Source organism: Numida meleagris, chromosome 13 (genome assembly GCF_002078875.1).
Source record: "Numida meleagris isolate 19003 breed g44 Domestic line chromosome 13, NumMel1.0, whole genome shotgun sequence".
In the NCBI taxonomy this organism is placed as follows: Eukaryota; Metazoa; Chordata; class Aves; order Galliformes; family Numididae; genus Numida; species Numida meleagris.
Window position 1 is genome coordinate 3,289,679 of NC_034421.1, and position 24,242 is coordinate 3,313,920.

At 46.0% G+C, this 24,242-nt stretch overlaps 1 protein-coding gene across 4 annotated transcripts; it reads right to left on the minus strand.

Moving 5' to 3' along the window:
* Nucleotides 946-22,093, minus strand: SNX8 (sorting nexin 8). Of its 4 annotated transcripts, XM_021411282.1 has the most exons (12): nucleotides 21,793-22,093; nucleotides 20,869-20,950; nucleotides 14,198-14,388; nucleotides 12,701-12,818; nucleotides 10,639-10,760; nucleotides 10,203-10,283; nucleotides 9,087-9,247; nucleotides 8,571-8,703; nucleotides 7,426-7,494; nucleotides 6,449-6,598; nucleotides 5,918-6,067; nucleotides 946-5,533 (listed from the first exon to the last, which is right to left on the minus strand). In XM_021411282.1, exons 2-12 carry the CDS (start codon nucleotides 20,900-20,902, stop codon nucleotides 5,420-5,422), a joined length of 1,323 nt encoding a protein of 440 aa, XP_021266957.1. In that variant the 5' UTR covers nucleotides 20,903-20,950; nucleotides 21,793-22,093; the 3' UTR covers nucleotides 946-5,419. The 4 variants fall into 4 exon arrangements, with proteins under 4 accessions (XP_021266957.1, XP_021266956.1, XP_021266958.1 ...); XM_021411281.1 differs by lacking the exon at nucleotides 20,869-20,950 and having other exon boundaries at nucleotides 21,793-22,092; XM_021411283.1 differs by lacking the exons at nucleotides 20,869-20,950; nucleotides 21,793-22,093 and adding an exon at nucleotides 15,825-18,705.

Sequence of the window (24,242 nt, forward strand, 5' to 3'; positions counted from 1 at the left end):
AAAGGGCTTTTCAGGAGAATGCTTCCTGCCACAGAAACATTAAGCAGGCTGTGCTTCGTAGACTAATAGCAGAATCTACTGAGCATCTCCTCTGTGCTGGCTTTTCTATAGATCCATATTCAGCATTACTTCCCAGGAGAAAGCAAGGCTTGATAAGCGCTGTGAGAGCCCTTTGAGCAGCTCAGGTAGAGCTCCCTCCCAGATTCTCCAGCTGAAGTTTGCATAAAGTTGTACGAGTTAAGAGAACAGCATCTGAGTGTTGTGATTCCAAGCACGACAGGGAAAAGGGGGAGAGAGAAGTTCTCCTTTTACCCTCTTGTCCCTCTTTTAGGGCAGAAGTGAAAGAAGTATGTCCCCAGTAAGGTAAGGAGAAATAACAAACTTACTACAACTGGCAAAAGAATGTAAAAATAATAAGAAAAAGTGTTACAGTTAAAAAATCAAGTAAAGGGAGGGAGAAGAATCTCTCACTATTCTTCCTGCTGTGCTACGGGAACATAGAGGGGCCTTCCTTCATTACCCTGATCACAGATCACATAGGGAACACTGGAGGCTCTTGGGAACAGTAGTTTCTCTTGGGGAGCTGGAACTCACATGAGACTGCTGGAGACACAGGACCAGGAGGTACAGATCCACAGCACCCTCTGCCTCTGCATGCACTAGCTTGCTGCATGATGTCGTGATATGGAACACTGGTACAAGCAGGACACTGAGGCAGATGTCTTGTTTAGCCCTGCTTTCCAGCATGGAGTTCCTGTGGTGAACTTGGCTCTACAGAGAGGTAGAATACCCTGATCAAAATCCCACCTTTCAGCAGCTCCTTGCTACAAAGCGCAGTTCACTCATGGTTGCAGGCTCTGCCCCATGCCTGCAGCCTGGCACCTGCTCGTTCTCAGGTCAGCCCAACTCAGCATGGTGGACAGTGAAAGATGCATCACACTCTGCTGGAAATCTCACATATGGAACTTTATACAAGGTCTTTTGTTTTCTTTTCTTTAAACATTTTTACAAATATGTAACAGAATCTTGGAATGTCATATAGGATCTGTAAACATTTCCAGTCTACCAGCTGTAGTAATAGGTCTTTAATTCCTGCATTTGGATAAAGTGCTTCATACATAAGGCTATTTGAGCAAAGCGAAGATACAGGATATGCCAGGCAGGCAAAATTCATACCTCTGAACAAGATTGTTTCTTCTCACCTCCTCCCAGCAATTCTGAATAACTCACACCACACAAAAAATGTCCTGCTTCATTTGCTCCATAAGCCACAGCTCAGACTTAAAGGTCCTTCAAGAGTTAACTATCTTATACTCTTATTTTTTCCTTTTGCGCTGCACAGTGACTTATTTACAAAGCTTTTGATACTCACCTGTGTTTCTGACATAGCAGTATGAGTTTCTGGCTGTTCTAGTTCAGAGAATGGCTTGAGGCAAGGAAGGGAGAGACAGTAAGTACAAGGAGGTTAGGTTGTAAGTAATGGGATGTAAAACCTCACTGCATGGTGGGAGAGGGAGTGACTGGCAGCTGATACCTCTTACATTATCCCAATTTATTTCCTGGTAGAAATTGTATATCAAGATTGAACAAATCACTTTCTCTTGCTCTGGGACTGCAGATAAGGAGAGAAGCAGCACAGCTCAAGCCTGCGCTTGCATTTGCTATCCCCTATTCTGCAGCCAGTTCAATCCTTTTTTGAAGATGCTCTCACCAGCACTGAGTTTTAGCTCATGACAAAGAGTAGTGATTACTGCTTGTGCTGCAGGTGTGGAGACTGCTTACATCCCCAACCAGTAGTTTGTCTTTCAAGAGCAGCAGAAAGTGAAGACCATGAATGAGTCTGTTAAAAATGCCAGGAATAACACCCCTGCGTGACCAGAGTCGAAGGGTAAAAGCGCTGGAATGCAGCAAGGCACTGTTGAAAACACGTTACAAAGAGCAGCTTTCAAAGAAGATGGAAAGAGCGAAAGAAGCAAAGATCAAGGCTGTCTTGTAAATCCAGTCCTTTGGAAAACTTTTCAACACAATATCGCTCAAAAAGCCTGTATGGTGCCAGCCAGCTTAGAACAGAGGAGACCTTAGGAGTGACAAAAACACATAGCCCTTCTGATAAGACATTTCTCCTGGTCCCCACTGTTTACTACCCTGGTACCCCCATGATACGTGAGACTGACAGAAAGACCGGAGGCCTCTTCTATCATTGTTAATTTAAACACAGGAGAGTCACCATAAGCTCAAGCACTACACAGGACGCTTCCATTCAAGAAGGCACGTTAACTCTTTGGTGCGGCATCTCACGGGAGCAGCGGCACTTCGATAGGCAGCGCGTGCTCTTCAGTTTGTCTTATGGTTTGCTCAGTGCTTATTGCAATCTACCCAGCTGCAGCAACGGAACCAACAACGGAAGATTTGTTCTACCCTTGTAGATAGTCACAGTTTGCTGCAGTAGATAACAGCATAGAGGTAACTAGTTCCGTCTCCGGAACGCTGTAACTAGGGTAGATAGAGAACCGAAGTCAACTCAGTTGATTCCCTGCTGCATTCCTCTAGAGCAAGGAAGCTGTACTCTGCAAGTCTGACACATCTCTCAACGGGACCAAAACAGAACAGGAATCCCTCAGCTACTGAAGTAAATATGACACTGCTGTTGGCACGCTGCTCAGTCTCCCAAACTGAAGGTTTGAAAATGAAGGGCTGTATCAAACACGGCGTGCACAAGGTTAGGAATGACGTAGAAGCTTGGCAGTTCAGTATGAAATGAACTCTGAAAGTGCCGTTAGCTGTCTCAGCTTTGAGAATAGCAGGCTTTTGTTTTCAGAATTCTAGGTGAATAATGGAAAAAAAAAACGCAAAACAAGAAAATCCCACCTCAAAACTGCTGCCCTCAAAGAGGCAACAGCTGACAACGTAGGAACGAGTGTTTTCTCAAATAACATCATTCCAGTTTCTTTAGAGGTTGTGTGGTCTGCGCACATGTATAGCAGTCTGTACATCTGAATTAGAGAATTCTTGCTTCGAAGAAGAGCAACCTTTTTTGGGGGGGGGCTTTTTCTTTTCTTTTTAAAATCTGAAATCACACCTTTTTTTTTTTTCCCCCAACTGAAAAGTGCAATGTTTCATTCCAGAGAACTTGCACAGTACTAGCTCCCAGAGCACGCCCCAGTCGGACACGAAACATAGAAGGAATCAGATCTTCCTCCGAAACACACAGCATTTTCTCAGTTTGACTGTTCACCACATCAGCAAACAAAGCTTAATAAAGGAGGATGGGTACTAAGACAGAACAAGTCACTGTCTGTAACCAGCCCGCATCTCCTAAAGGTGGGAGGAATGAAGAGCATTTAAGAATACGGTTAAAGGTTTTCTACACTTCCTATGTTCCTAGTCAAGGGGAGGTCAAGCAGGGGAGGGGGAAAAGAACCCGAACAAACAAACGCTATGTGCCCCTTTTGTGCCATTCTTGAGGTGATGTCTTATTTGCTATTAGACTGTAGAAACATCTCCCTCCCCATCCACTTTTGCTGTGGTTTGTGAACAGACTCTGTTCTGCATCACTTTGGAAATCTTCAAGGAGATCTGTCACAGCTATTTGCAGTTAATGGACCAGGCTAGTACATAGGAGGAAAGACTCAGAAGTGTTAACTTTTGCATTGCTATAAAAAGCTCTTGATTAGTGTATTCTGAACAAGGCTGTTAAACAAGATGCCCTATCCTCTCCTTAAGACCCAGCACCTCTGAACTTCACCCACATACTAAGGGAAAATGGGGGTATGAAACTGGGCAAATAGCTTATTATCTTGCTCTTGAAGAATCTAACTCATAATTTCCACCTGATCGAGGAAGGTCTCATGTTGCGTTCAATTTTCTAAATAAAAGACACACACAAAAAAAGCCTTTTGTGATGGAAAGATTTAAATCTAGTTCCTGCTACTGAGGAAGTTCCCCAAAGGGAAAATACTGTAAGAGTTCCAGTTCAACACTGAGCATTCACCCTTGATAATGTGCTTCCTTTCTACCAAGAGAAGAAAATGCTAAGAAGCCAAGTGTCAAGCCCCGCTTTGGCAGCTCGCTTGGTCCCACAGAAGACAGGTTCTGGGAGAGTCCTGATTGTGTCGAGTTTTGCTGTATGCATTTGCAGTTTCTTCACTTACCACTTTCTCTAGAGGATAAAATTCCCCCTAAGGTAACGTGATGTGCAAGTTCTCTCCCTGCCATTTGCCTCATGAGGGAAAGTTGCTGGAGATACAGCGAGACACGGAGAATAATTAGTCCTTTATCACAATCAGATATCATCCTGAAAACCCCATTACTGAGAGCTGTGCTATTCTTAGAGAGAAAGAACTGCCACTTACATTGCCTTCTCTTCACACACTCTGGTGCTATCCAGAGCTGGAGAAGACAACTACAGTAATATCCCAATAAACACTCAGTTTTGCTAATCCTTTTGACCAGCACTGTTTCTCAGCCTACCAGTGTGACAGGATACTTCACTGCATCCTAGACCAGAGGAAACACCAGCCCTGGGGTCACAGCTCTCCCACAGTCCTACACAGCAACTCAGCAGATGGATGTCAGAGCCTCCAGGAAAAATTAACCAGGCTACGCTGCAGCTGTCTGGCTTGGATAACACGAGTGGTTTACAGTTAAGGAGTGTCTCACTCAATTACATTCCCATTTATGCCAGGCAAACTCCTCTAGGTTCCCCAACTCAGTCATCTTTGGCCCCAGACTGAATCAGATAAGCAAGTCCCCAGGCTGCCCTGCCACCATGAACTGAATCAACACGGACACACGCTCTGCTGAGCCTCCCTGGGAAAACTGCTGTGCTACAGCAGCGCTGTCCTGCACCCAACCAGATTAGTGGATCTGGCCACTTCGTTTACATGTTTTGCTTTCAGGTCTAGCCGTAAGAAATCAAATCCAGCCAACTATCAGTGGGATGGCTTTCAGCTTTCCTCTTCCTCATATGCCTGTAACACAGGCCCCTCCCAAACTTAAAAGGAAATCCATATCTCCTCTTTGAGCAAGTGCTTCAGATATCCTGTTCATCTCAGCACTTCAGAAGCTTCTCAGCATGTGTGCAGGTAAGCCTTCTTGGAGGACAGTTAGTACAAAATGCAGAGGCATCAGCAATAACACTGCAGCACCTACTGCACCATGCCACATCCTGACCCCACAAAGACTGCCTGCAAGGTAACGAAAATCAGCTCTGCCCTAGAGCATTCCAAAATGAAGAGTGTCTTTTTATCTGTATGTTCTGCCCCACATCCAGTCTTGTCTAAATCAGAGAGCAGCTCAAAGCAGCGGTATTTAAAAAGAAAAAAAAAAAGCTGTTTGGAAGATTCATTCTAACATCTGGAGGTAGAGGTCCGACCCCTCCCTTGATTGCACTTCTTGCTCACGCTGGGTGCTCGGAGTATTAATTGGAGAAGAAGTTTCCATCTGGAGGTGACAATGGTGGAGTTGGCATATTGCTAGATCCCACGAAGAGGCAGCTCAATTTCGGCTTCAATTCATTCCAAACTTTACTCATCTGTGAGTAGAAAAGGAGAGGACACAAGCAGGAGAACAAGGTAAGCCAGGAACTCACCTCTCTATTTTAGCAGCAGTTTCGAAGTACCCAACAGCACAACACAAATTTGACAGAGCACTTTGGAGAAGTCCAGTGTACCCAGACCGTCCCTTTCAGATGTTACTACAACAACTGAGCACAAATCTTTCTTTGGAAGGGTTACAGGCTAGCCTTGATCCTCACTTGCTCACTGAAGATAGCTTAGATGACTTATTAAAAAGATACGAAAGATCCCATCTGGATTGATAGGATTGATTAGAGGAGGAAGACCCACAGGAGAAAACAAATCCGTTCAAAATTCTCATTCGTGTTCTGAGAAAAAGAGAACAGGTCAAAAGAACTCACTTCTTTGTGACCCTGGATCTGGGAATTGACAAAGGCCCCCAGGATGTGAGATGTGAGAGGCAGATAGATGTGGATGAGCTGTGTCTCCTGATGCAGGCAATACAAAGAGAAGTAATTCCGCAGCTCCATAGTTAGGATGGCGTTTTCTTGCTGAAAGAGAAGGAATTCAGTGAAACACAACGCCAGGAAGAGGATGCCAAGGACATCCATTAGGAGCAGGAGAAAACAGCATTCCTCACCACACTGGCGATTCATACACATAACAGGAACCTAAAAAGGCAGCGCCTGGACTCACTTGATACGACAGCAACTGCACTTCCCATCACATGGACTACTGCTTTCCTCATCTCCTGCAAATGTCATGTTGCCAGAGACCCAGTAATAAGTACTGAGGAAAACAAACGTGTTATCCCTGCAGCACAGCAGGTAGCTCAAATTCCTCAAGTACTTGGCTACCCTTCCAAGCTAATGGCTCTTTGCAGATATAACTGAGCTGTACCACTCTCTGCTTTCCCCAGGCATCTGCACTACCTCCACAATTCGAGATTCCAGTTGCTCCACCGATTCTGGTTCTTTGTTCTGTACAGTGGCACTCATCATCTGCTTCTTCATCATGCTGTACTTATGCAACGCTCGCTGGTGCTTGTGCAGTACCCCCTTCTCATGTCTTTCACACAGGTCCTTTATAGAAGAAAAAAAGCAAATAAAAAGTAGGTACTTCATGGAAACAGGGCATGGCGCTAAGGGACAGCAAGCAGGCAAGCCAAGTACATCAGGAACACAAACACGTGGTCACACTTTCTATTATTTCTATGCTGCAGATATATTTTTTCTTCTTAAGAGGGTAAAAATGTTGTTAGCTAGGAATTCAAGAAACAAAAGTGCCACTTAAGCTCAGTGGCACAGGTCCAAGCAATCTGTAACATCACTTGGGCCAACATTTTGGATCTTATCAGACCACTTATCTTCCATGACCTTCTCAATATTAAGTGCTGGCAATTAACCGTGGTAATAGCTTCCCAGCGCCCTTCTATTTCAGTCCCAGCGTGGGAACATCAGGAGAGGCTGCCAAGTACAGTTTCACTAGGTGCTTCTAAAAGAAGTGCCTTCGACTGGGAGATGGATATCAACAAAAATTCTCTTATTTGTAGCTAAACTCACGAATTGTCTCCACTGACAAAACAGTAGTCATCTCAGCCATTGTTTTGACTCAAAAGCAGCCAAATCTGGAAAAAGGTCAGCTGATCCACGCAATTCGAGCAGTCAGATTTCTGAATTCCTCCCAAATCTGTTTGCCATTTGGCAGCATCTCATCACAAGAACAGCTGATCAGCAGGGCTCTGCAGCTAGCTAAGGCTAACAGCCACTCCCGTCCCTCTGCCACATGCCCACTGTGCCTCTGAGCCGCCCTCCCAGACACTTTTCCGTCTGGTTGGCGTCACACCCTCTGAAGAGGGCAAGCTTGCTCTAAACAACTTTCTCACTGGCAGAAGAACAGCAAAGCTCACTTTATAGGACTGGAGTAAATCCAGGAAAAGGTTCAGCTTCTCCACCACATCATTCTCTTCCTGTTTACCCTAGAAAACAGGGAAAAAAGTACATTTTATGTAAGCCTGGCAAGAACCAGCATCACAGTTCATCAAATCCTTGCACCATGCAGGCCCTCCACAGCATTCTCTGGGGCATATCAGCGCTTACACAACCGCAGCAAAAACCTTTCGGATGTAAGGGTAGTGCTCAGTCTTCAGCAGGCAGAACAAAAACCTGAACTGGAGTAAGAACTGCTATTCCAACTGACTGATCACCAGAAGCAGAGCAGTTCGTTTCCCAGCACTGTGCACCAGTCCTTTCAGCTCTCTGCCTCAACATTTGTTTTTGTAGACTCCAATCTTTCAGCTTCCCTTCTTACAAGGTATCTAATCCATTACATCTATAAACACCTGCATTTTTCCCATAACAGTTTGTGCATCGGCTTGGCATCTCATTTATGCTTTCTAAATTTGACAACTTTTATTTTATTTTCCTTTTACTAAGTACTGCCTTTTCTTCCCCTATCAATAGAGCTCTCTGGAACAAACTCTGGAGAAAAAGAGCTGGTCTGACTGATCTATACAAGCATGCTGAATATTTTAACACAATGAGATGAGAAGACAAAACTATTACTTTTGCTTTCCAGGCTCTCACGATCTCACATCATTCTAACTGTCATTATCACGTTGTACACTTACACAGGACACTTCTCTCTGAATGGCTCTCGTGTAATGTTTAAGTAACATGAATCTCAAAATTGGATTCAGAAATTCTGGATTCTCTGCAGCAGGTAAATAAGACAGAGCACAGGCCTTTTGGACAGCTCAGTACAGCAACACAATTGAACTTGTCCAATAACCACCTAAAAGGAAAAAAAGAAAGCAGGCTTTTCCCTCCTTTCCTTTTCCCCATTGCGTTCTTTCCCCATTCAAACACGGTCCAGCTCTTTCATTCACGCCTGGACAAGCAGGCTGGTGGCTGAGGATGCAAGCCTGGATTACAATCTCCCTTTTAACTTTTTAAGCGTCTATGCCCATTGAGCTTGTGATTAAGATGAAACACAAGCCAGCAGTGCACCTTCCTCATTTTACAAAAAGGAACACGAGAAAACAAACGAACTCACCTGCTGCACAGCCTTATCTGCCAGAAGTGCAAATTCAACAGAGAGCCCCTTCAAGGCCTGTTTCAAAGTCCCCCACGTGCTGTTATTCAAAGCAGCCCAGGAAGGAAGCGGCGTAGTGTCTGAGCCCAAAGCACTAGGAGAACAGAATTAATCATTAAGTTTAGGACACAAACTCCACTGGGTACATGCACTAGTTTGCAGAAAGCAGTTCAGAATTTCAAACAGTTCACAGTGCAGAGGTTCTACTGCACAGCCACAAACACAGTGGAAGAAGAGACAACATAATCAGTACCCGAGTGTCAAAGTATTGACATTTATTTCTGTTGGTCTGTGGAATGCAACCTTAGAGGAAAGCATGTATTATTTTTCAGTTAGGAAAACTTGATTATGGCATACAGCATGCACTGAAACACCCATTCTTACCAGACCGTTTGCAAGTAAACCTCGCAACAGTTTTCAGTTCTGAAGCAAGATTTGCTCATGTGAACACTTGTACTGTTCTTTCAGCCAACCCACCTTAATTCCTTCCCAAATATGAGAAGATCTGAGGCGTTATCAATGGCTCGAGAAGCTATCCTCTCTGCACGGTCCCGGAGCTTGTAGAAGCTGTTATAAATATTTCTGATGAGCTCCCTGCTGGCAGCAAACTGGGCCTGTATGTCAGCTGGGAGGAAGTCCTGAAGAAACACAAGGGAGGTTACTAGTGGATATGTCAGAGGCATATTCGTGCATCATAACTGTAGGTGCACCACGCAGTTAGGAGACAGACACATTTCTCTTGCACTCTCTCCCTCCCCCCACCCTGTGACAACCCTGGAGAGATTAGTTCTGCCATTCAGATATACGTGTCAGATGTCACACAAACACCCCCAAGTCTCAGAGGCAGAAAGAGGCTCGAGTGCAGGTACAGACACCACTGGCAAAACCCACAACTGCACTCTGCAGTTACAGCAGGGACTGGGAGGTTTCCAGTTCACGGGTTCTGATCGGAAGCTACTAATAACTGCCAGCATTGCTGGGACAAGCACGTACTAAAGTTCAAATAAGTTCTTTTTGACCGGTGCATCACCAGTAAGAGCCTCAATTACGCTCCAATTGCAAAACCTTCTGCTAGCAGCACAGGAACATGAACAACCACTTCAAAATAGCTCACTGAACAGTGAACACATGCTTAAAGTCCACCACAGCACTAATCACTGGGATAAACAGATCAATACAGAACTTCCATCTGACTCCTCTAAAACAACCCAAATCACTGTCTTTTTCTCACTATTGGAGAGAACAATGACATGAACACAAGGAGAAGACATCAATCTAGATATTAATCTTACATTGTGTGGCGTGGTCATTTAGTTGTTATGTGAGTACAAGTATTCACTAAGAATCAGGTTCTGAGCAGGATTTGTTGCCTCATATTCATGAACCAGCATTTAGCTAGAAATATCAGGCCTTCAGAATCAAATATTTATTTCTGTTTCCTAAGAAGTTACAAGTTTAAAAGTCCTTCCAACTCTGGAAACAGCTCTCTCCTACCCAAGACCTCTATCACCAAACAAATGCCAGAACTGATCCACCCAGAGAAGAGAGACATTTAAATCAGCATTAAATGAGGTAAGAAATACATATACATACCTTGGCCTGGGTAGCTAATCTGCAGGTCAGAAATTCATCTCCCACTCCCTGGACCAGCTCTCTCAGTTTGTTCTGTACATCCTAAAGAAGACACAGTTCTTTCATGCTCATTTGATTCTAAGGAAAGCCAGCCTGCACAGGACTCTCATATTGTAATAGCAAGGCACAATTTATTGGATTGAGCTTTGTTCAGGTTTAGTTCAAGGGGACTCGCCATACATATTCTCCTAAGAACAGTTACCATTTTCAAAATATCGCATTCTTGGCATCAGATGAACTTACAATCCACTTTCCAGCTATAGAAATATCTACTGAGAGAAAATGTTCCTCATCGCAGGGAGCAACAACGTGTAGGTCAAAAACAACTCTGAACTCTGCCCGGGAGAGCAGCGACAGGACGGTGTGCAAACTCAGACTATCACCAACAAATACTCACTGAGCCACTGAACGACAGAAAGAGCTTCAAGAGCACATCTTCTGAGAAGGGGGGATGTCGAGCCACCAGGTTTATAAAGCGCTTCAGAGCTCTCCTCCTTGATTCTATGAATTCTCTATCAGCTACAGGAAGGAACACCACATTTCAATTAATAGGGCACATATTACAGTTGCTCAGAAAGAGAAAAGAAAACACTGTCCAGTAATTTCCTCATACTTATAGACCTTGCCAAAGCACTCAAAGAAAACCAAAGAAGAATGGTGACTGATTCTGTCAGCTCTCTAAAACACATTTTCGGACTGACAACCAGGACAACCATTTCCCCAAGTGGTGCTTCATATCTTACTGAAATATCCTGCACATATATTCATGAGTGTATTTCCACAGGGCAGGTCAAGTAAGCAGGCTAAACAACTGAGTCTAAGACCTGAAACCTCTACTTATAAAGAAAGGGTTGGGTTTTTCCAGCTGCTTTGCCACTATCTGTGCTTTCTGGGCTGCAGGGAGTCTCTATAGCCATCTTTACTAAGGTGTCACCCAGCAAATGATTTTTTCAGTCACGAGGGTTGCACACCTTGATAGTGCTTTGTTCATTCTTCAGCCTACATGAAGATCTCAGAAGTCATCCACTCGCTTCCTATGTCATCTGCCTTAATTCGCTGCTATCCTCCAAAACGAGCAAAGCAGACCATCAGTCCTCCTTCATCTGACAGACAGATAGAAGCAACCAGCATGGAGGTAAGGGTGTAACTTAGTACAGCAGGATACTAATCACACAGCTTTGCTCTTCAGGCTCTGAGACTTAGGAACACACCAGAGACACATAGCCACAGTGATCTGTCATGTTCAGCAACTCCATTTATCAGTCCGCTAACACACTCAGAACCAAGAACTACCATTCCATTTCCTTTTCCCTGTATATAGTTTATTTAATAATTCCTACACAGCTTTTCTATACTTAAAATCAGTGGACTAAAGGCAATCATCACTTTCTGCCATAAAGTTTTGGACTATGTCAGGACTGTACTACTAGCACTGTTCGGAAACAACTGCTATCAGATGTTAAGACCTCTCATACGTATGAGAAGAACTGCACCAGTGAACGCACAGAAGTATCAACACATCAGAAATGCTAGGAAATAAGCAACAGACAAGTTTTATGCATTGGAAGCATCTTACAAGCATCTTCTCCCCGCTAAGATAGATCATAGATCAGAAGGGTCACTTTGCTTATAGGAGTTGCATGAAGTGAGAATTCTGGAAGACCCAGCGGAGACCTGGGCCAACTTAAAGATCAGTGTTCACAACCTCAAAAGAAAAACCTTTACAGTTTGCGCTTCATCATGAAGTACGACCACTGGAAGCTCCCAATAATATTGTTTTCCTTTGTTCTGGCTCAGTACAAACCCTGCTCTCTTCACTGTTTACCAGCTCCTTTCTACTGTAGCAATACATGGACTCCTTGAACAAAATCAATTATTTACTGAAACGTATTCAACTTAGCAGTATGGGCAGGAGACAAGACAGTGAAAAGCTCATTCTTCCACAGATAAAACAAAAAACAAGATAGGATTTCATACAGCTGTGCAATGTTTTAAATAACAAGTTTAAAAATGGTGCCTACAAAAATGTTGGAGAAGGAGCTTTGATACTCCTTCTGTCTGGGGTTCCTTCATTGGTTTCTAACCGCTACAGGGTACTTGAGTGAAATGACACCGACCCCAGCCTTCGTTTTTAATTTCTAGTTACCTGAAGCAGATTGACAAGCTCCTTTTTATAACAGGGAAAAAAAAAATAAAGAGAGTAATGGTCACTTTAAGGCACTCGGTTCACCTGCAAGAAGGACAGCTTTTTGGAGGTAAGCTCAAAGTGTCACTAATGTTGCCAGAAACCCTCTGTGCAAAGGGAACACTACAAGACACAGCGTCCTGCTGAAGCCGTTCGCTGAACATCACTGCGCTGCCAGTCCCAAAATGAACTCTTCCAAGTATTTATTTTCAGTGATATCATCTTGATCACACTCACATTGTGACTCCCAGACAAAACAAAGACCCAAAGTTACCTCCCAGCATCCTCTTTGGTGGAAGTGCCGGCACCATACGATACGGGAACTTCTGCAGCAGCATCTCATGGAACACCACAAAATCGTTATACCGCCTATAGACCGAGCATTTGAATCTCTGCAACAGAGGAAGAAAGAAACAACAACTTTAAATCAATCCACAGGCTGGGCAATCAGCAGCACTTCCACAACTTCCTAACATAAGCTGCAGAAAGAAAAGGGAAATCACATCCAGAGAGTGCAGGAATGAAATGTTGCTCATTCCTAGAGGCCTTGTGGTAGGAAGGTGGGAGAAAAGACTGCTCGCCTACTGGAACAGCTACTCAGAAAGACTACACACAACTCTACACTTTCTCACCACTTTAGCTTTGCACATCACCCACCACTTACAATGGCATTATGCATTTTCAGAAGCAAAGTAGCGAGGCAGATAACTGGAGCACAACGGGTACAGCCCCTAGGGCCTCCCTTGGTCTGATTTGAAATCTGATGCTGATTCGCGTTGCAGTTCCTTGATGAAGATCAAGGGCAAACTATTTACTTCCTGTAGAAGCATCTACAGCTAGAACTGAGAGGGATGACAGCAACTGAGATGAGTTGGTGACGGATTCCTAAATTCAAAACCTAGAGAGACCTGAGGGCCCTTCAGACCGGTGTCTTGCAGTCATGGGCAAAAAACACCGAGTCCTTAAGAGCCCACAAAAACATTCACTCCGTTTGCCATTTCCCCCATACAACAATCTCTGACGATCTTACAGACATTAATCTAAAGCCCTGAACGTCACCACAAGTGAGTGATGCCAAATACATACAACAGTTCGATTGCTGCTCAGCAGCTGTTTTTTTGGTGGCCTGGACACGCAGATTGCTCACAGTCTACTTTGACTAGATTCCTTTGTTGCAAAAAGCCACCCAATCTACTGGAGAGCCAGTTCACCGTCCACTCCATAAAAAGGAAGAGATGCATCAACTTCAGTCTTTGCTAACCCCACAATCGGAACCTACAGGTCAGGATTAGGGCAAGTACACTGGAAGTGGCCCCAGGTCTGCAGAAGGATTTTCAGCAACTTTTCTGCTTACTAAGGATTTCAGTTCAGCACTGCCAACATTATTTCTTCACAAGTTCTAAATAGCCTGAAACACGGACTAGCACACAGCAATCTGTTATGGAATCACTGATTTTTCATTGTTATACATCCGCTTTTGTACAGAGCTCGTGTTGCAGGTGTGCCTGGTTGGCCAGTAAACTGAATATTATCCAGTGACTTTGCGAAACTAGCTGACGACACATCAGGGCTCAGCTAGAAGACGTGCCACACTGCAGAAACACTCATCAAGAAAGCATAAGCCTAGTGCATTTAAAGCCAACCAATACACCCGGCCTACTCAAACCAGCATCATCTGACAAGCAACTCAGACAAAACTTTACTGAAAGCAAGTGCACGGGCACTCCTGGGAGGACACATTCTCACTGAAAGCAATGCTCATTCACATTACCTTGCTGGAAACCTCATATTCCACATGTTTCAGAAAGAGGCCCTTCTTCTCAGGTATAAGCTCCACCTGCACGCTATCCTTGCTCAATAGCTCTTGCAGGGTGTGGGAAAGCAGCAGTGGATTTCCTGGGGGTGCCTGCATTAGGAATTGTTCCGGTTCCCGCGGTTCATTTACTGGAGGCTTTGCAAAATCTGAAAGACAAGAAGGGATAAAACAGTCCAGCAGACCTTGAGACAATATAGCAAAAGGAGCCTTAAACTATTCCGTCCCCTTGCTCAGAGCTCCCACAGTGGTGCAACACCACCAGAAGAGCACTCGAGCCACTCCTCCCCCAGGAGGCTATGCCTCTTCCCACACATTGGAGACATCAGTACCTCCCTCTCCACTACACCCAGAAGCACCACCAATTATATCGAGTCAGGAAGCCATCTCTACTGAGTGCAAGAAGAATCACAGGCCAAATTTGTGCCGTGATTCAGCTCAGAGGCCTGTGTTTCCTGTCCGTCCAGCTCCCACCACAGCAGGATCTGCCAAAATGAATGAAGCCCTAGCTCAGCACTTTTGGATCCTGCCCTAGAACAAATCATGGAAGTAAAGAAAATGTGTTATTTTACTACACTGGAGAGAGTTATTACATTCATTTCACATGCCATTACAAAGGAAAGAGACACTCTGTTTGACATAGCTATATTAAATTGCATGACAATATGCTGGAGCATGCATGATTTGCAGTAATTTACTATGTCAGTATGTTTAAGTTCAATAGCAGCAGGAAACAGATCCTAGCAATGTTTATCAACCCTAGAGTTCCTCTACCTCAGCAAGCTCAGGCAAAATTTTACAAATGCTGACTCTACTGCTTGTAGATAAACCCATCCTGTTTGGTTTTTATTTTGCTGCCTTTTGGTGTTTTTGTTTCTCCCCCGCATGGTGATTTCAGCCATAGCTGGACAGCTTTGGTCAGAGAAATCCTAACTCTCAGTGAGATGCAAAGGGGAGAAAGATGGCTGTAACAATATGGCCCTGGAAGGCAGACTGCCCCAAAGAAGGGGAAGAGAGGATCATTCAGAGTGCTCTCTTATTTCTGAATGACCAAATAGAAGTCCACTCTCTCAACGTGACTTCATAACTACATGTTATACGATTGTAAACCAAGCTCACAATCTTTTACAAAGCAATCTTTTTTTCTACCCATTTTACACATAGGAAAAGACAGAAACACAGTGAAAAAAAGCGGATATAACCCTGGAATCTATTCAACCCACACCTGGGTTCTGCTCTCCAGCCTGGAACAGAGGAGCTGCCTCCTCTCCATATATGTCTGTGTAACAGAGATACAGCAAGCAAGCTCTTTTACAAAGCAAGTTGACTCCACTGATGAAAAAAATTACTTTAATCTGTGGAGTATTAACCATCCCCTCCTTGCAAGTGTGTAGAAGTTGCAGCCCTTTTCAAAGGCACCTAAAATGTTGATAACACAAGACAGTAACTACAGAAGCAAGAATCTTTCCTGCAAGCTTTGATACAAAGTTGAAAAGGTTGGTATCTGCCTTAGAAGTCCTTTCGGGAGGATACAGATTCATAACGTCAACTTGAAAGCCCTGACCTTCCCCTGAGGGTTTCCCACCTGTTCCTTCATGTGCACAAGGCTCCGGAAAACGAAGAAAGCAGATGACCTCCAACTCCTCAGATATGCAGCTTCTGCCTTTGCTCTGTAGAAGGGCTTAAGGAAACCAACCCAAACCCAGGACAAATGACCTTATCCCACACGTCTTGTCAGACTTCAGATTCCGCCTAACGTGACTCAGAGAAGCAAGTCTTAACACCTCCGCTCTAATTGAATAATCACCTGTTAACCCCACCTACAAAGAGCTTCTGAAAGTTCCAGTTAATTGCCAGAAATGTGTTGTAAAAACGCAAGCTAACTCAAGCTGATATGGGATTCTGCTGGATAAAGCGTTAATGTATCTACACTACATTTCAAATAGATACTGAACTGAGAAGGAAAGGAAGAAAAAACGCCACCGCTCAGGACACAGGGAGCAAGGCAAACCATTTCCTAGCATAGCAAAACCCTCCCACCTAATATCTGATGGTGCAGCAGCGTATCAGCAACCACACTATCAAGAGGAAGCATCAAAAATGCACACAGAGAGCACTCTGAAAAGCACAAGGCAGCCCCGCTCCCGGAGCAGCGGTTCTCCGGCTGCATGCCCTCGTAATTCGTGGTTTTAATTGCTCAAGACGCATGACTGAAACGCAACGTGACGCAGGAGGTTTTGTTATTTCTGCCATGCAGGCACACATGCTAGAACAGAATTCCACGGTCCTGCGTTGCTCAACCACTAGCTCACATTTCAGAGGAAGTCACAGCAAGCCAGTCTCCCAAAGAGGAGCTGGCCCAAACGCAACCCACCTGCTTCTGAGAGCAGCACTGATCCACACTAATGCAACACCGCTGCTCCTTACTGAGCCACTCTCCCTGCTTTTCACTGTCCTGCCGACCAGCTGACAGCAGGAATCCCGTGGCAACAACTGCTCCCTGATCTGGGGCTCAGCACCAGCTGATGTGCGACTGCAGCCCCCGGTGGGAACAGGTCTGGACCACAAGAAAGGACTTACAGATGAAATGCTGAAGGCTTCACGGTTATCCTGGAAGTCCCTGAATCTGCTGCAGAACTCAAACTGTCAGCCACCTGATGCTGAGAAGGACTCTCATATTCACTGCAGTGACCTGAACCCACGTTACCTCAATGACAGCGGCAGAGGGAAGCCCCACACAGAGATCAAGACACAACGTTCCTTCAGTTGAAATACTTTGCCAAGTCATTCTCTGAATTTGTGTTCTAAAACTCATCTACAGGAAATACCTTCTCTTTATGTGCAGTTCACACATCTGGCTCCTCCCAAAATGCTCTGCAGCTTCTCTACATCCCACCTTGTCTAAATGCATAAAATCATACAAATCAGATAGCTGTACAAAAAGAGTGAATAACTGCACTTCAGTTAACGACATGTCTTTCATCTTAACAGGACGGCTAGCCAGCACGAATGTGCACCCTCAAACACAGGTCTGAGAACACTACGGTTACTTTGGACCTGTTGACTTGTTCCAGAAAGCACCACTCCACTATTAACATTAACCCTGCAGAGCAGCACAGACCACAACTATTCAGCAGCCCGTCCTCCGCCCTGCCTACTGAAGAGTCGATTCAGAAACAGCCTCGAGAGCCCTGGCCAGGAACGGTGGATAATACAGGCCAGGAATGGTGGATAATAGTGGGAACTCATTGGTATGAGCTCCCGCGTTCAACCAATAAAAGGATTTACACGCACTGTAACAAAACACTTAATGCTTCCCATCACGCGCTCTGCTGGAGAACAGCTAATTTTGAAACATTCCCTTTCATCTCAGATCATCATCTAGCAAAGTTTATATACACTGAGCTATAAATGAATACAGAAATGAGGTAGGGAATGGTATCCTGGAACACAGGGAAGCAGATAAAATGAAATCAGCTCTTTGTGCAAGCTATCCCTCAGCCACAGCAGAGCTCTTCAATCTGTTGTCGATAAGACACAGGGAAGCAGCCTGGGGTAACTGAAAACAATTTGATATCCAAGTTAGAAAGAATATGCATACACGTACAAACAGGCAGAGAGCAAAGAGACAAGATATAGAAGCTTAAAAGAGCATTTAAAGCCCAGCCTAGTTTTTGTTTGCTTCTGAAAGAAAACTGCACGAACCGCTCTCCCGCAGGCCAGGTAGCTGAAAGGGCTCAGGGAACAACTGAAACGGAAAGCTGTGCCCCTCCATGCCGTGCATTTCGAGCTCCAGCCAGCACCAGAGCTCATCACTCCATCCCACACGAGCAGCCTCCAACCCGCCCCGCACAGCTGAGCCCATCTCCCCTCCCTGCAGAGCTCAGGCAGCCGAAGCTGGAGGGCTTCTCCCTGCTTTGCAGCTGACTGCCACGCTCAGCTCTGTGTCACACTCGGTGCTAATCCACTCAACGTATGAGACGCGCTTCAGTAGAAGGTGCCATGGAATCACTGGTTGCACTTGTAGCGGACCGACCGTAAGGAGAAAGGAATGCGAAAGGGAGGAATGCTTTCAGGAGAAGTAACTGCTTCCCTGCCGTTATCACAGCCACAGCCTCGGGGGCAGAGGGCACCAGCTCTGGGAAACAGGAGCGTATTTCTGTGTGCTGATACCTCACAATTCCCCCTGGCAAAAATGCAGGCTGCACCACGAGCTCCCGGGCAAGGCACGCTTCAACTGCAACGTAAATATCAGGCATCAGCAGTTCTTGCCTTCTGCCTTCTCACGAGAAGCCTCAGGAGCTATGGAAATGCCTTTCCCCCTAGCTGTGCCCAACACATCCCTCCTTGTTTTGAGAATTCCCTTTCAGTGTCCACCCCAGCCCCTCAGAGAACACGCACTGCAACTACAGCGTCAACTCCCCTCCTTATATTTTTTTTATTTTTTATAACGCTTACATAATTTGAAATCCCCTGAAGACTAAAAAGGCAAAAACAGAAGTTCTAGGGAAAAAAAAAAAAAAACCCGCACAAAAAACCCACCTTTCTTCTTAAGGCTTTAAATATCTTTGAGACTGAGACAACTGTACGCAACCGAGCTGTTTCTGTTTTTTAAAGGAACTTTAAACCACATAATTCTTATTCGGAAAGGAAAAAGCTGACAGAATCAGCCTCCTTCGTCCAACAAAAACGATCCACGGATCTATAGGCATAAGGAAAGTTTCACTGATTAAGAGATGGGCCGACCGCAGACCAGCAATTCAGTTGTAAATCCAAGCTGCCCAGTGCCAAAACAAGACAAGATAATAGGTATGCCATCAAAAAGGAGATGTAGGAACACAGGCTCTAACATTTTAATTTCCTCCTTAAATTCTCCAGCTTCCTCACCCTGGATATCAAGCACGTGTTCTGTGCTGGCTGCTCTGGGCTGTTTTTTCCTCTCTTTTGAGGGCTCGGGGGCAGCTCTGCTGTCTGCTGGCGGTGTGTGTTGGTTGGTTGGTTTTCATTTGATTCCCCAACTAAACTTCAAATTGCTGGTCGGGACTTGGTGCAAGAAAAGAAGCAGCGTAACAGCTCAAAGATATCCATGTGAGGTTATCTAAGCATCATTTAATAATTTTTAAGTGCCAGCATTTCTGCATTCCCCTACAGCTGTAAGTCTCTAACTGTTTACCTCAATCACATACTACAGCAGGAGGAAAAAAAAAAAAAAAGAGAAAAACCAGCAAGTTATCTCCTTCTAATATCGTAGAGTAAGTCTGTATGCCAGAACAGAGATCTAACTTGGAGCCTAGTGCCCTGTTCTCTTAACCATGCTGTTAGATCAAGTGATTAAGTAATTTCCCAGTCTGGGAACACAAGGAACACATTTCATCTCCAAGTCAGCCACAGAGTCGAGCTGCAGCAGACACAGAGTGGGACGGAGCTACACGCTTAAAGAAGTAACAGGCTTAGGGGGGGAAGCCCATTGAGGAATCTTCACAAAGGCTGCAGAGATAAAAGCCAACCCCTGGCTAGGGCAGCCTTCAGCTCCCAGTGGAGGACTGAACTTTCCTCCTTTTTCACGCCCAGCTCTAACAAAGAGGGTGGATGTGTGAAAACTGAGACCCAGCTAACAAGAACACATGCAACCATTCTGCAGGAGTTAGCTTTCGGGAAGCCATGAGCCATAGCTATGTCCCACACAAATTCACACACACAAGTCTTTTACAGGGGCAGTTTTATCTTAACTATACAACTGCCAAGTTTCCACAGACATCCCTGTACAAGGAGAGCCTGTCAAAAGAAGTTATCTTTTGCTTTGCAAAACTTGACCCAAATATTTAAGCATTACGAACAGTGTGCCACCCCAGCCACACCAGTCTCTGGACGGTCTTTTTACACTTTGTCTATATTGCAAACAAGCTCATCCACTGCGTTGAAACTCTCCCAACCTCTCGTACCAGTTCCCTATCTAACTGCCACATTGCCCTCCATCAGTCTGTGCCAACCCACTAACACTTGGCCGTTCGGAGGGAAAACAGAGCAGCTACACTCAAACTCTCCTGTCTGCAGAGGGTGCAGCCTTCCCCACCAAGCCTTGCTCACAGCTGCACACACAGCTGAAATCTACCACCAGAAGAAAAGGGGCAGGCCCTCCGCAGTCACTGCAAAACAGACTCAAAAGGGAGCAAGAGCCAAAAAAAATTTTAAAAGATCAATACAAGCAACTCAGCAGAAATGACTTCATATATCGGACATTCACTTTTCTTCTTTTTTATCGCTTTAAGATACTTTTAATCCTGCAAATTACAGAATTTGCGTGCCTTGGTCCTGCTAGAATACGCACTGACAAACTGCTGCTCCCTGAAGAAGTTCAGCATGGGTGCTGGCCTCCCGAGATCCCTGATCCCAAACTAGAACGCTATGAATTAAAGAGCTACCTCCTTCCACAGCATATTCTTCTGCTGATGAGGTCATCAGACACTCGCTCCGTGTTCACAATGTAATTTTTTCCCAAAGAAAGCCACATTTTCTAAAGCTGAGCAGAGCAGTTCAGGAGCACCATCACTGCAGAACCACCGCGCACAGACACGGCTGCCTCACCCCGCCGAGCTCCTGGAGCAGACGCAGAACCGCAGCAGACGTACCTGGGGGAGCTCTCTCTTTGACACAGTAGGACATTTTTTCCACAAAGGCTGCTGCTCAATGTCCCAATATCTTACATCAGCCCTGGACAGAAACATTCCAAAATAACGCATTGATTTATGAACGCGTGACGTGCGCCAGGAGTGCCAGAGGCCCACCAGCAGAACCCTCAGAGGGGACCCCGCTTGATTCCAACTACACCACCTTCCCCTGCGCGCACACCACTCCCTTGTAACCCCTCGTTCCAGAGGACAGAAGCGAAAAGCACGCACAGAACAGCACAGCACTAGCCGGTGGGAAACTGCGGCCGCTCCAGAAGCGCTCCGGAGAAGCGCCGTGCCGTGACACCGCGCACCGTGCCGCGCTCCCGGCTGCTCCCAGCTCCTCGTAACCGGGGCCGGGATCCGCACCGCGGTGGGGTCAGCGGGGCGAGGCGCCGCAGCCTCGGACACAGCGCTCACCGAGCGGCTTCAGGCGGGGTACGAAATAAAGTCACCGCAGCGCCTCTGGAAGCGCTCGGCCGCGTGGCTCCGGGCTGCTCCGTTCCCCCGTCCGCCTCCCACCCTCGCCACAAGGGCTCAATTAAACGCCACGCTCCGGACCGGGCCGGCTCCCGCTGCCCCAGCGAGCCCTCCTCCGGGCCGGGCCGGGCGGGACGCGGCCCCGCTGCGCCCACCACGCGTTCCCCACCCGCTGAGCGGGGCCGCCCCTCGCCGAGCCAACAGCGGGCACCGCCGAGGGAGCCGGAGCCGGCCGAGCGGCCACCGCCCCGGGGAGACAAGAGGAATGCGGCCACGTTTTACCACGGGTTTTAGCGGCGGCAGCAGCCCTGACCGCCCTCCCCGAGGAGCCCTACCGCCTTCCCCGAGCCGGTAGCGTTTAGGAAGGGCCCGGCAGCGCCGCCCGCAGCCGCCCCATACCAGTACCTGTGCCGACCCCGGCGCTGCCCGCGGGCGGGTCGCCGTCCATCGCGGCCGCAGTCATGTGAGGCAGCGGCCCGGCGGGCGCCCTCCCCTTCCTCCGCAGCGCCCGCCTGTCAGCGCGGGCGGGGCCGGGCCGGGCCGGGAGGGGGCGGCGGGGGCGCGTGACGGAGCAGTCACGAAGTCCCCAAGTCCGGTAAGGTTGGAGCAGAGCGCCGAGATCCCCGCGCACAACGCCCGCGCGCCGCGCCGTGCCCGCTCACCGCAGCGCCACACCTCCCCCGCTCTGCAACGCCTCCGTGCCGGTCACCCCGCCGCTCCCTGGGCGGCAGTGCCGGTGCAGCGCGGCTCTTTTTGAGAATAGCTTTCTCCTGCTATCCGGCCTGACCTTCCCCTGGCACAAGTCGAGGCCTTCGCCTCTCGTCCTATCAAGGAGGATCCTCTTGTGTCGGTTATGGGAAGAAGCTTTGGGATTCCACTTCCCTACCTATGATCATAGTCCTGACTTCAACCTAAATAAGCCAGCGTTGGCAGTGTGGGGGAATCATGGCCATAACATAGCCCTGATGCTAGAGTCAGACTATTTTTTTCTTCTGGAAACTAAAGAAGATGGTAACAAGACAGTCCTTTCAGTCACAGTGACAGACAGGGAGAGCGGGCCGTGCTTCACGGCTCCTGGCAGACGAGATGAACCAAGGCAACATTTGGTATTTTCTTCCATGGAGTTACCCTTCCCCACAGCGTTTCATTTCTGCTACCATTTGGTCATGCCCTTCAGATGGTTCCCACACTAAATATGTTTGATATTTTGGAGCAATTTAGATATTTATGAAACATTACTGAAGGTAAATTACTTTCTTTTTTTTTTTTCCCCTAAAGGAAAAGACATTGCAGCATTTTACACTATGCACCAGACGGAGTGCACTAACAAAGGTAAATATATAGACATAAATATCGACCCACTCAGGAAAGCATAGAAATGCATGCATCTAAAATGCAGATACACTTTCTAAAATAAGCATTTCAGGCATGAACGCCCCTAATTTTATCTGCCTTTTTTCCCAGCTTTTTTTAGGAAAATAAGGTTGGCAATGGTAAAAATCAGATGTGCTTTGTACAGCAGCTTTCCTGAAAACACTATCAGGCAAGCAGGATGCAAAGACATGCACAGACACCAGACCTCCGGGCTCAGATGCCACCAATCCATAGCAATGCTTTATGTTTCAAACATCCAACGTATGGGATGCATTTGCTAACTGATGTTCTTTTAATTAATGTGCTAATCTTTCCAAGATAAACAATTATCTCCTCCACTAGACGCAAAGAGAACTAAAGCACGGGAAGTTGTAAAATGAGAATTCCTTCAGCTGTAATCACTATCATAATGCTTTCCCTTGAAACTTCTCAAGCTGCTACAAAGACACAAGTGATTGGACGGATTCTGTTTCCCTCGGCCTCCTCCTCAGTGCTATTTCAGCTGAGATCCCCACAAGCGTGGGTGCAGACTAAATCTGTGTGTAAGATTTAAAAAGCGTGGCATTATTTAAGCTGAGAGGCCCTTCAAATCGTGTTTATACAGCAGCCGAGTGCAGAGTTTTGCATGCTCAGCACTTCTGGAAGCTAAGCGCTGCATTTTTTGCCTATATAGCATTTTTTTGAGAAAATGAATGGAGGAATCAACACGTTCTTGTTTAACTACGGATCTTTGATTGGTCTGTACTTCAGCTAATAGCATAACTATTTATTTGGTATAAATAAGACATTCTACACTGAAGATTGCTTTTGCAATCTGCAGAAGGAGTCTTGAAGAAAAATACTGTGAAAGAAATAATCCAATTGCTGAAATAATTTTTGACAAGGAGAGAAAGACTGTGCTTGACAAAAGTTATTGAACTTGTCCCCGTGCATTGTAAACACAGCAAAAGCTTCTGGAAAACCCGTAGCATAAAGAAACTATCACCACTACAAAAAGAAGGAAAGGGCTGATGTCACTAAGTTCCAGGCAACAAATGTCACACAGAAGCACAGGACTACCTGAGGCCCTGGTCTTGCAATGGGTCATTCTGTGTATGTCCTATCAGTATTAGATACAATTTCATACACTTCATAAAGATAAGAGCTTGAATACACTTTCAGAATTCAGCTTAGGAATCGGTGTTTTCTGTTCCATCATTCTCAGATTACTTGCACTCAGTAAAACACAACACATTTCTGCTTTGACAGTTGTGTTACAAGAAGCTATTATTGACGGACTTCTTACCCCAAATTTCCCATTGATTAGGATTTTTGTGTGTGCAATACTTGCAGGAACAAGCTCCATCTGTCAGCAAAAATCTCTACTTTAGAAGTTGTTCCACTCACCCTCAGATTGCTGAGTAAGCACTGGAAGACAAAGAATAACAGTGAGATAGCAGCACAGGGACTGAAGGGAACTTTCAGTAGAAGAAAGGAAACAG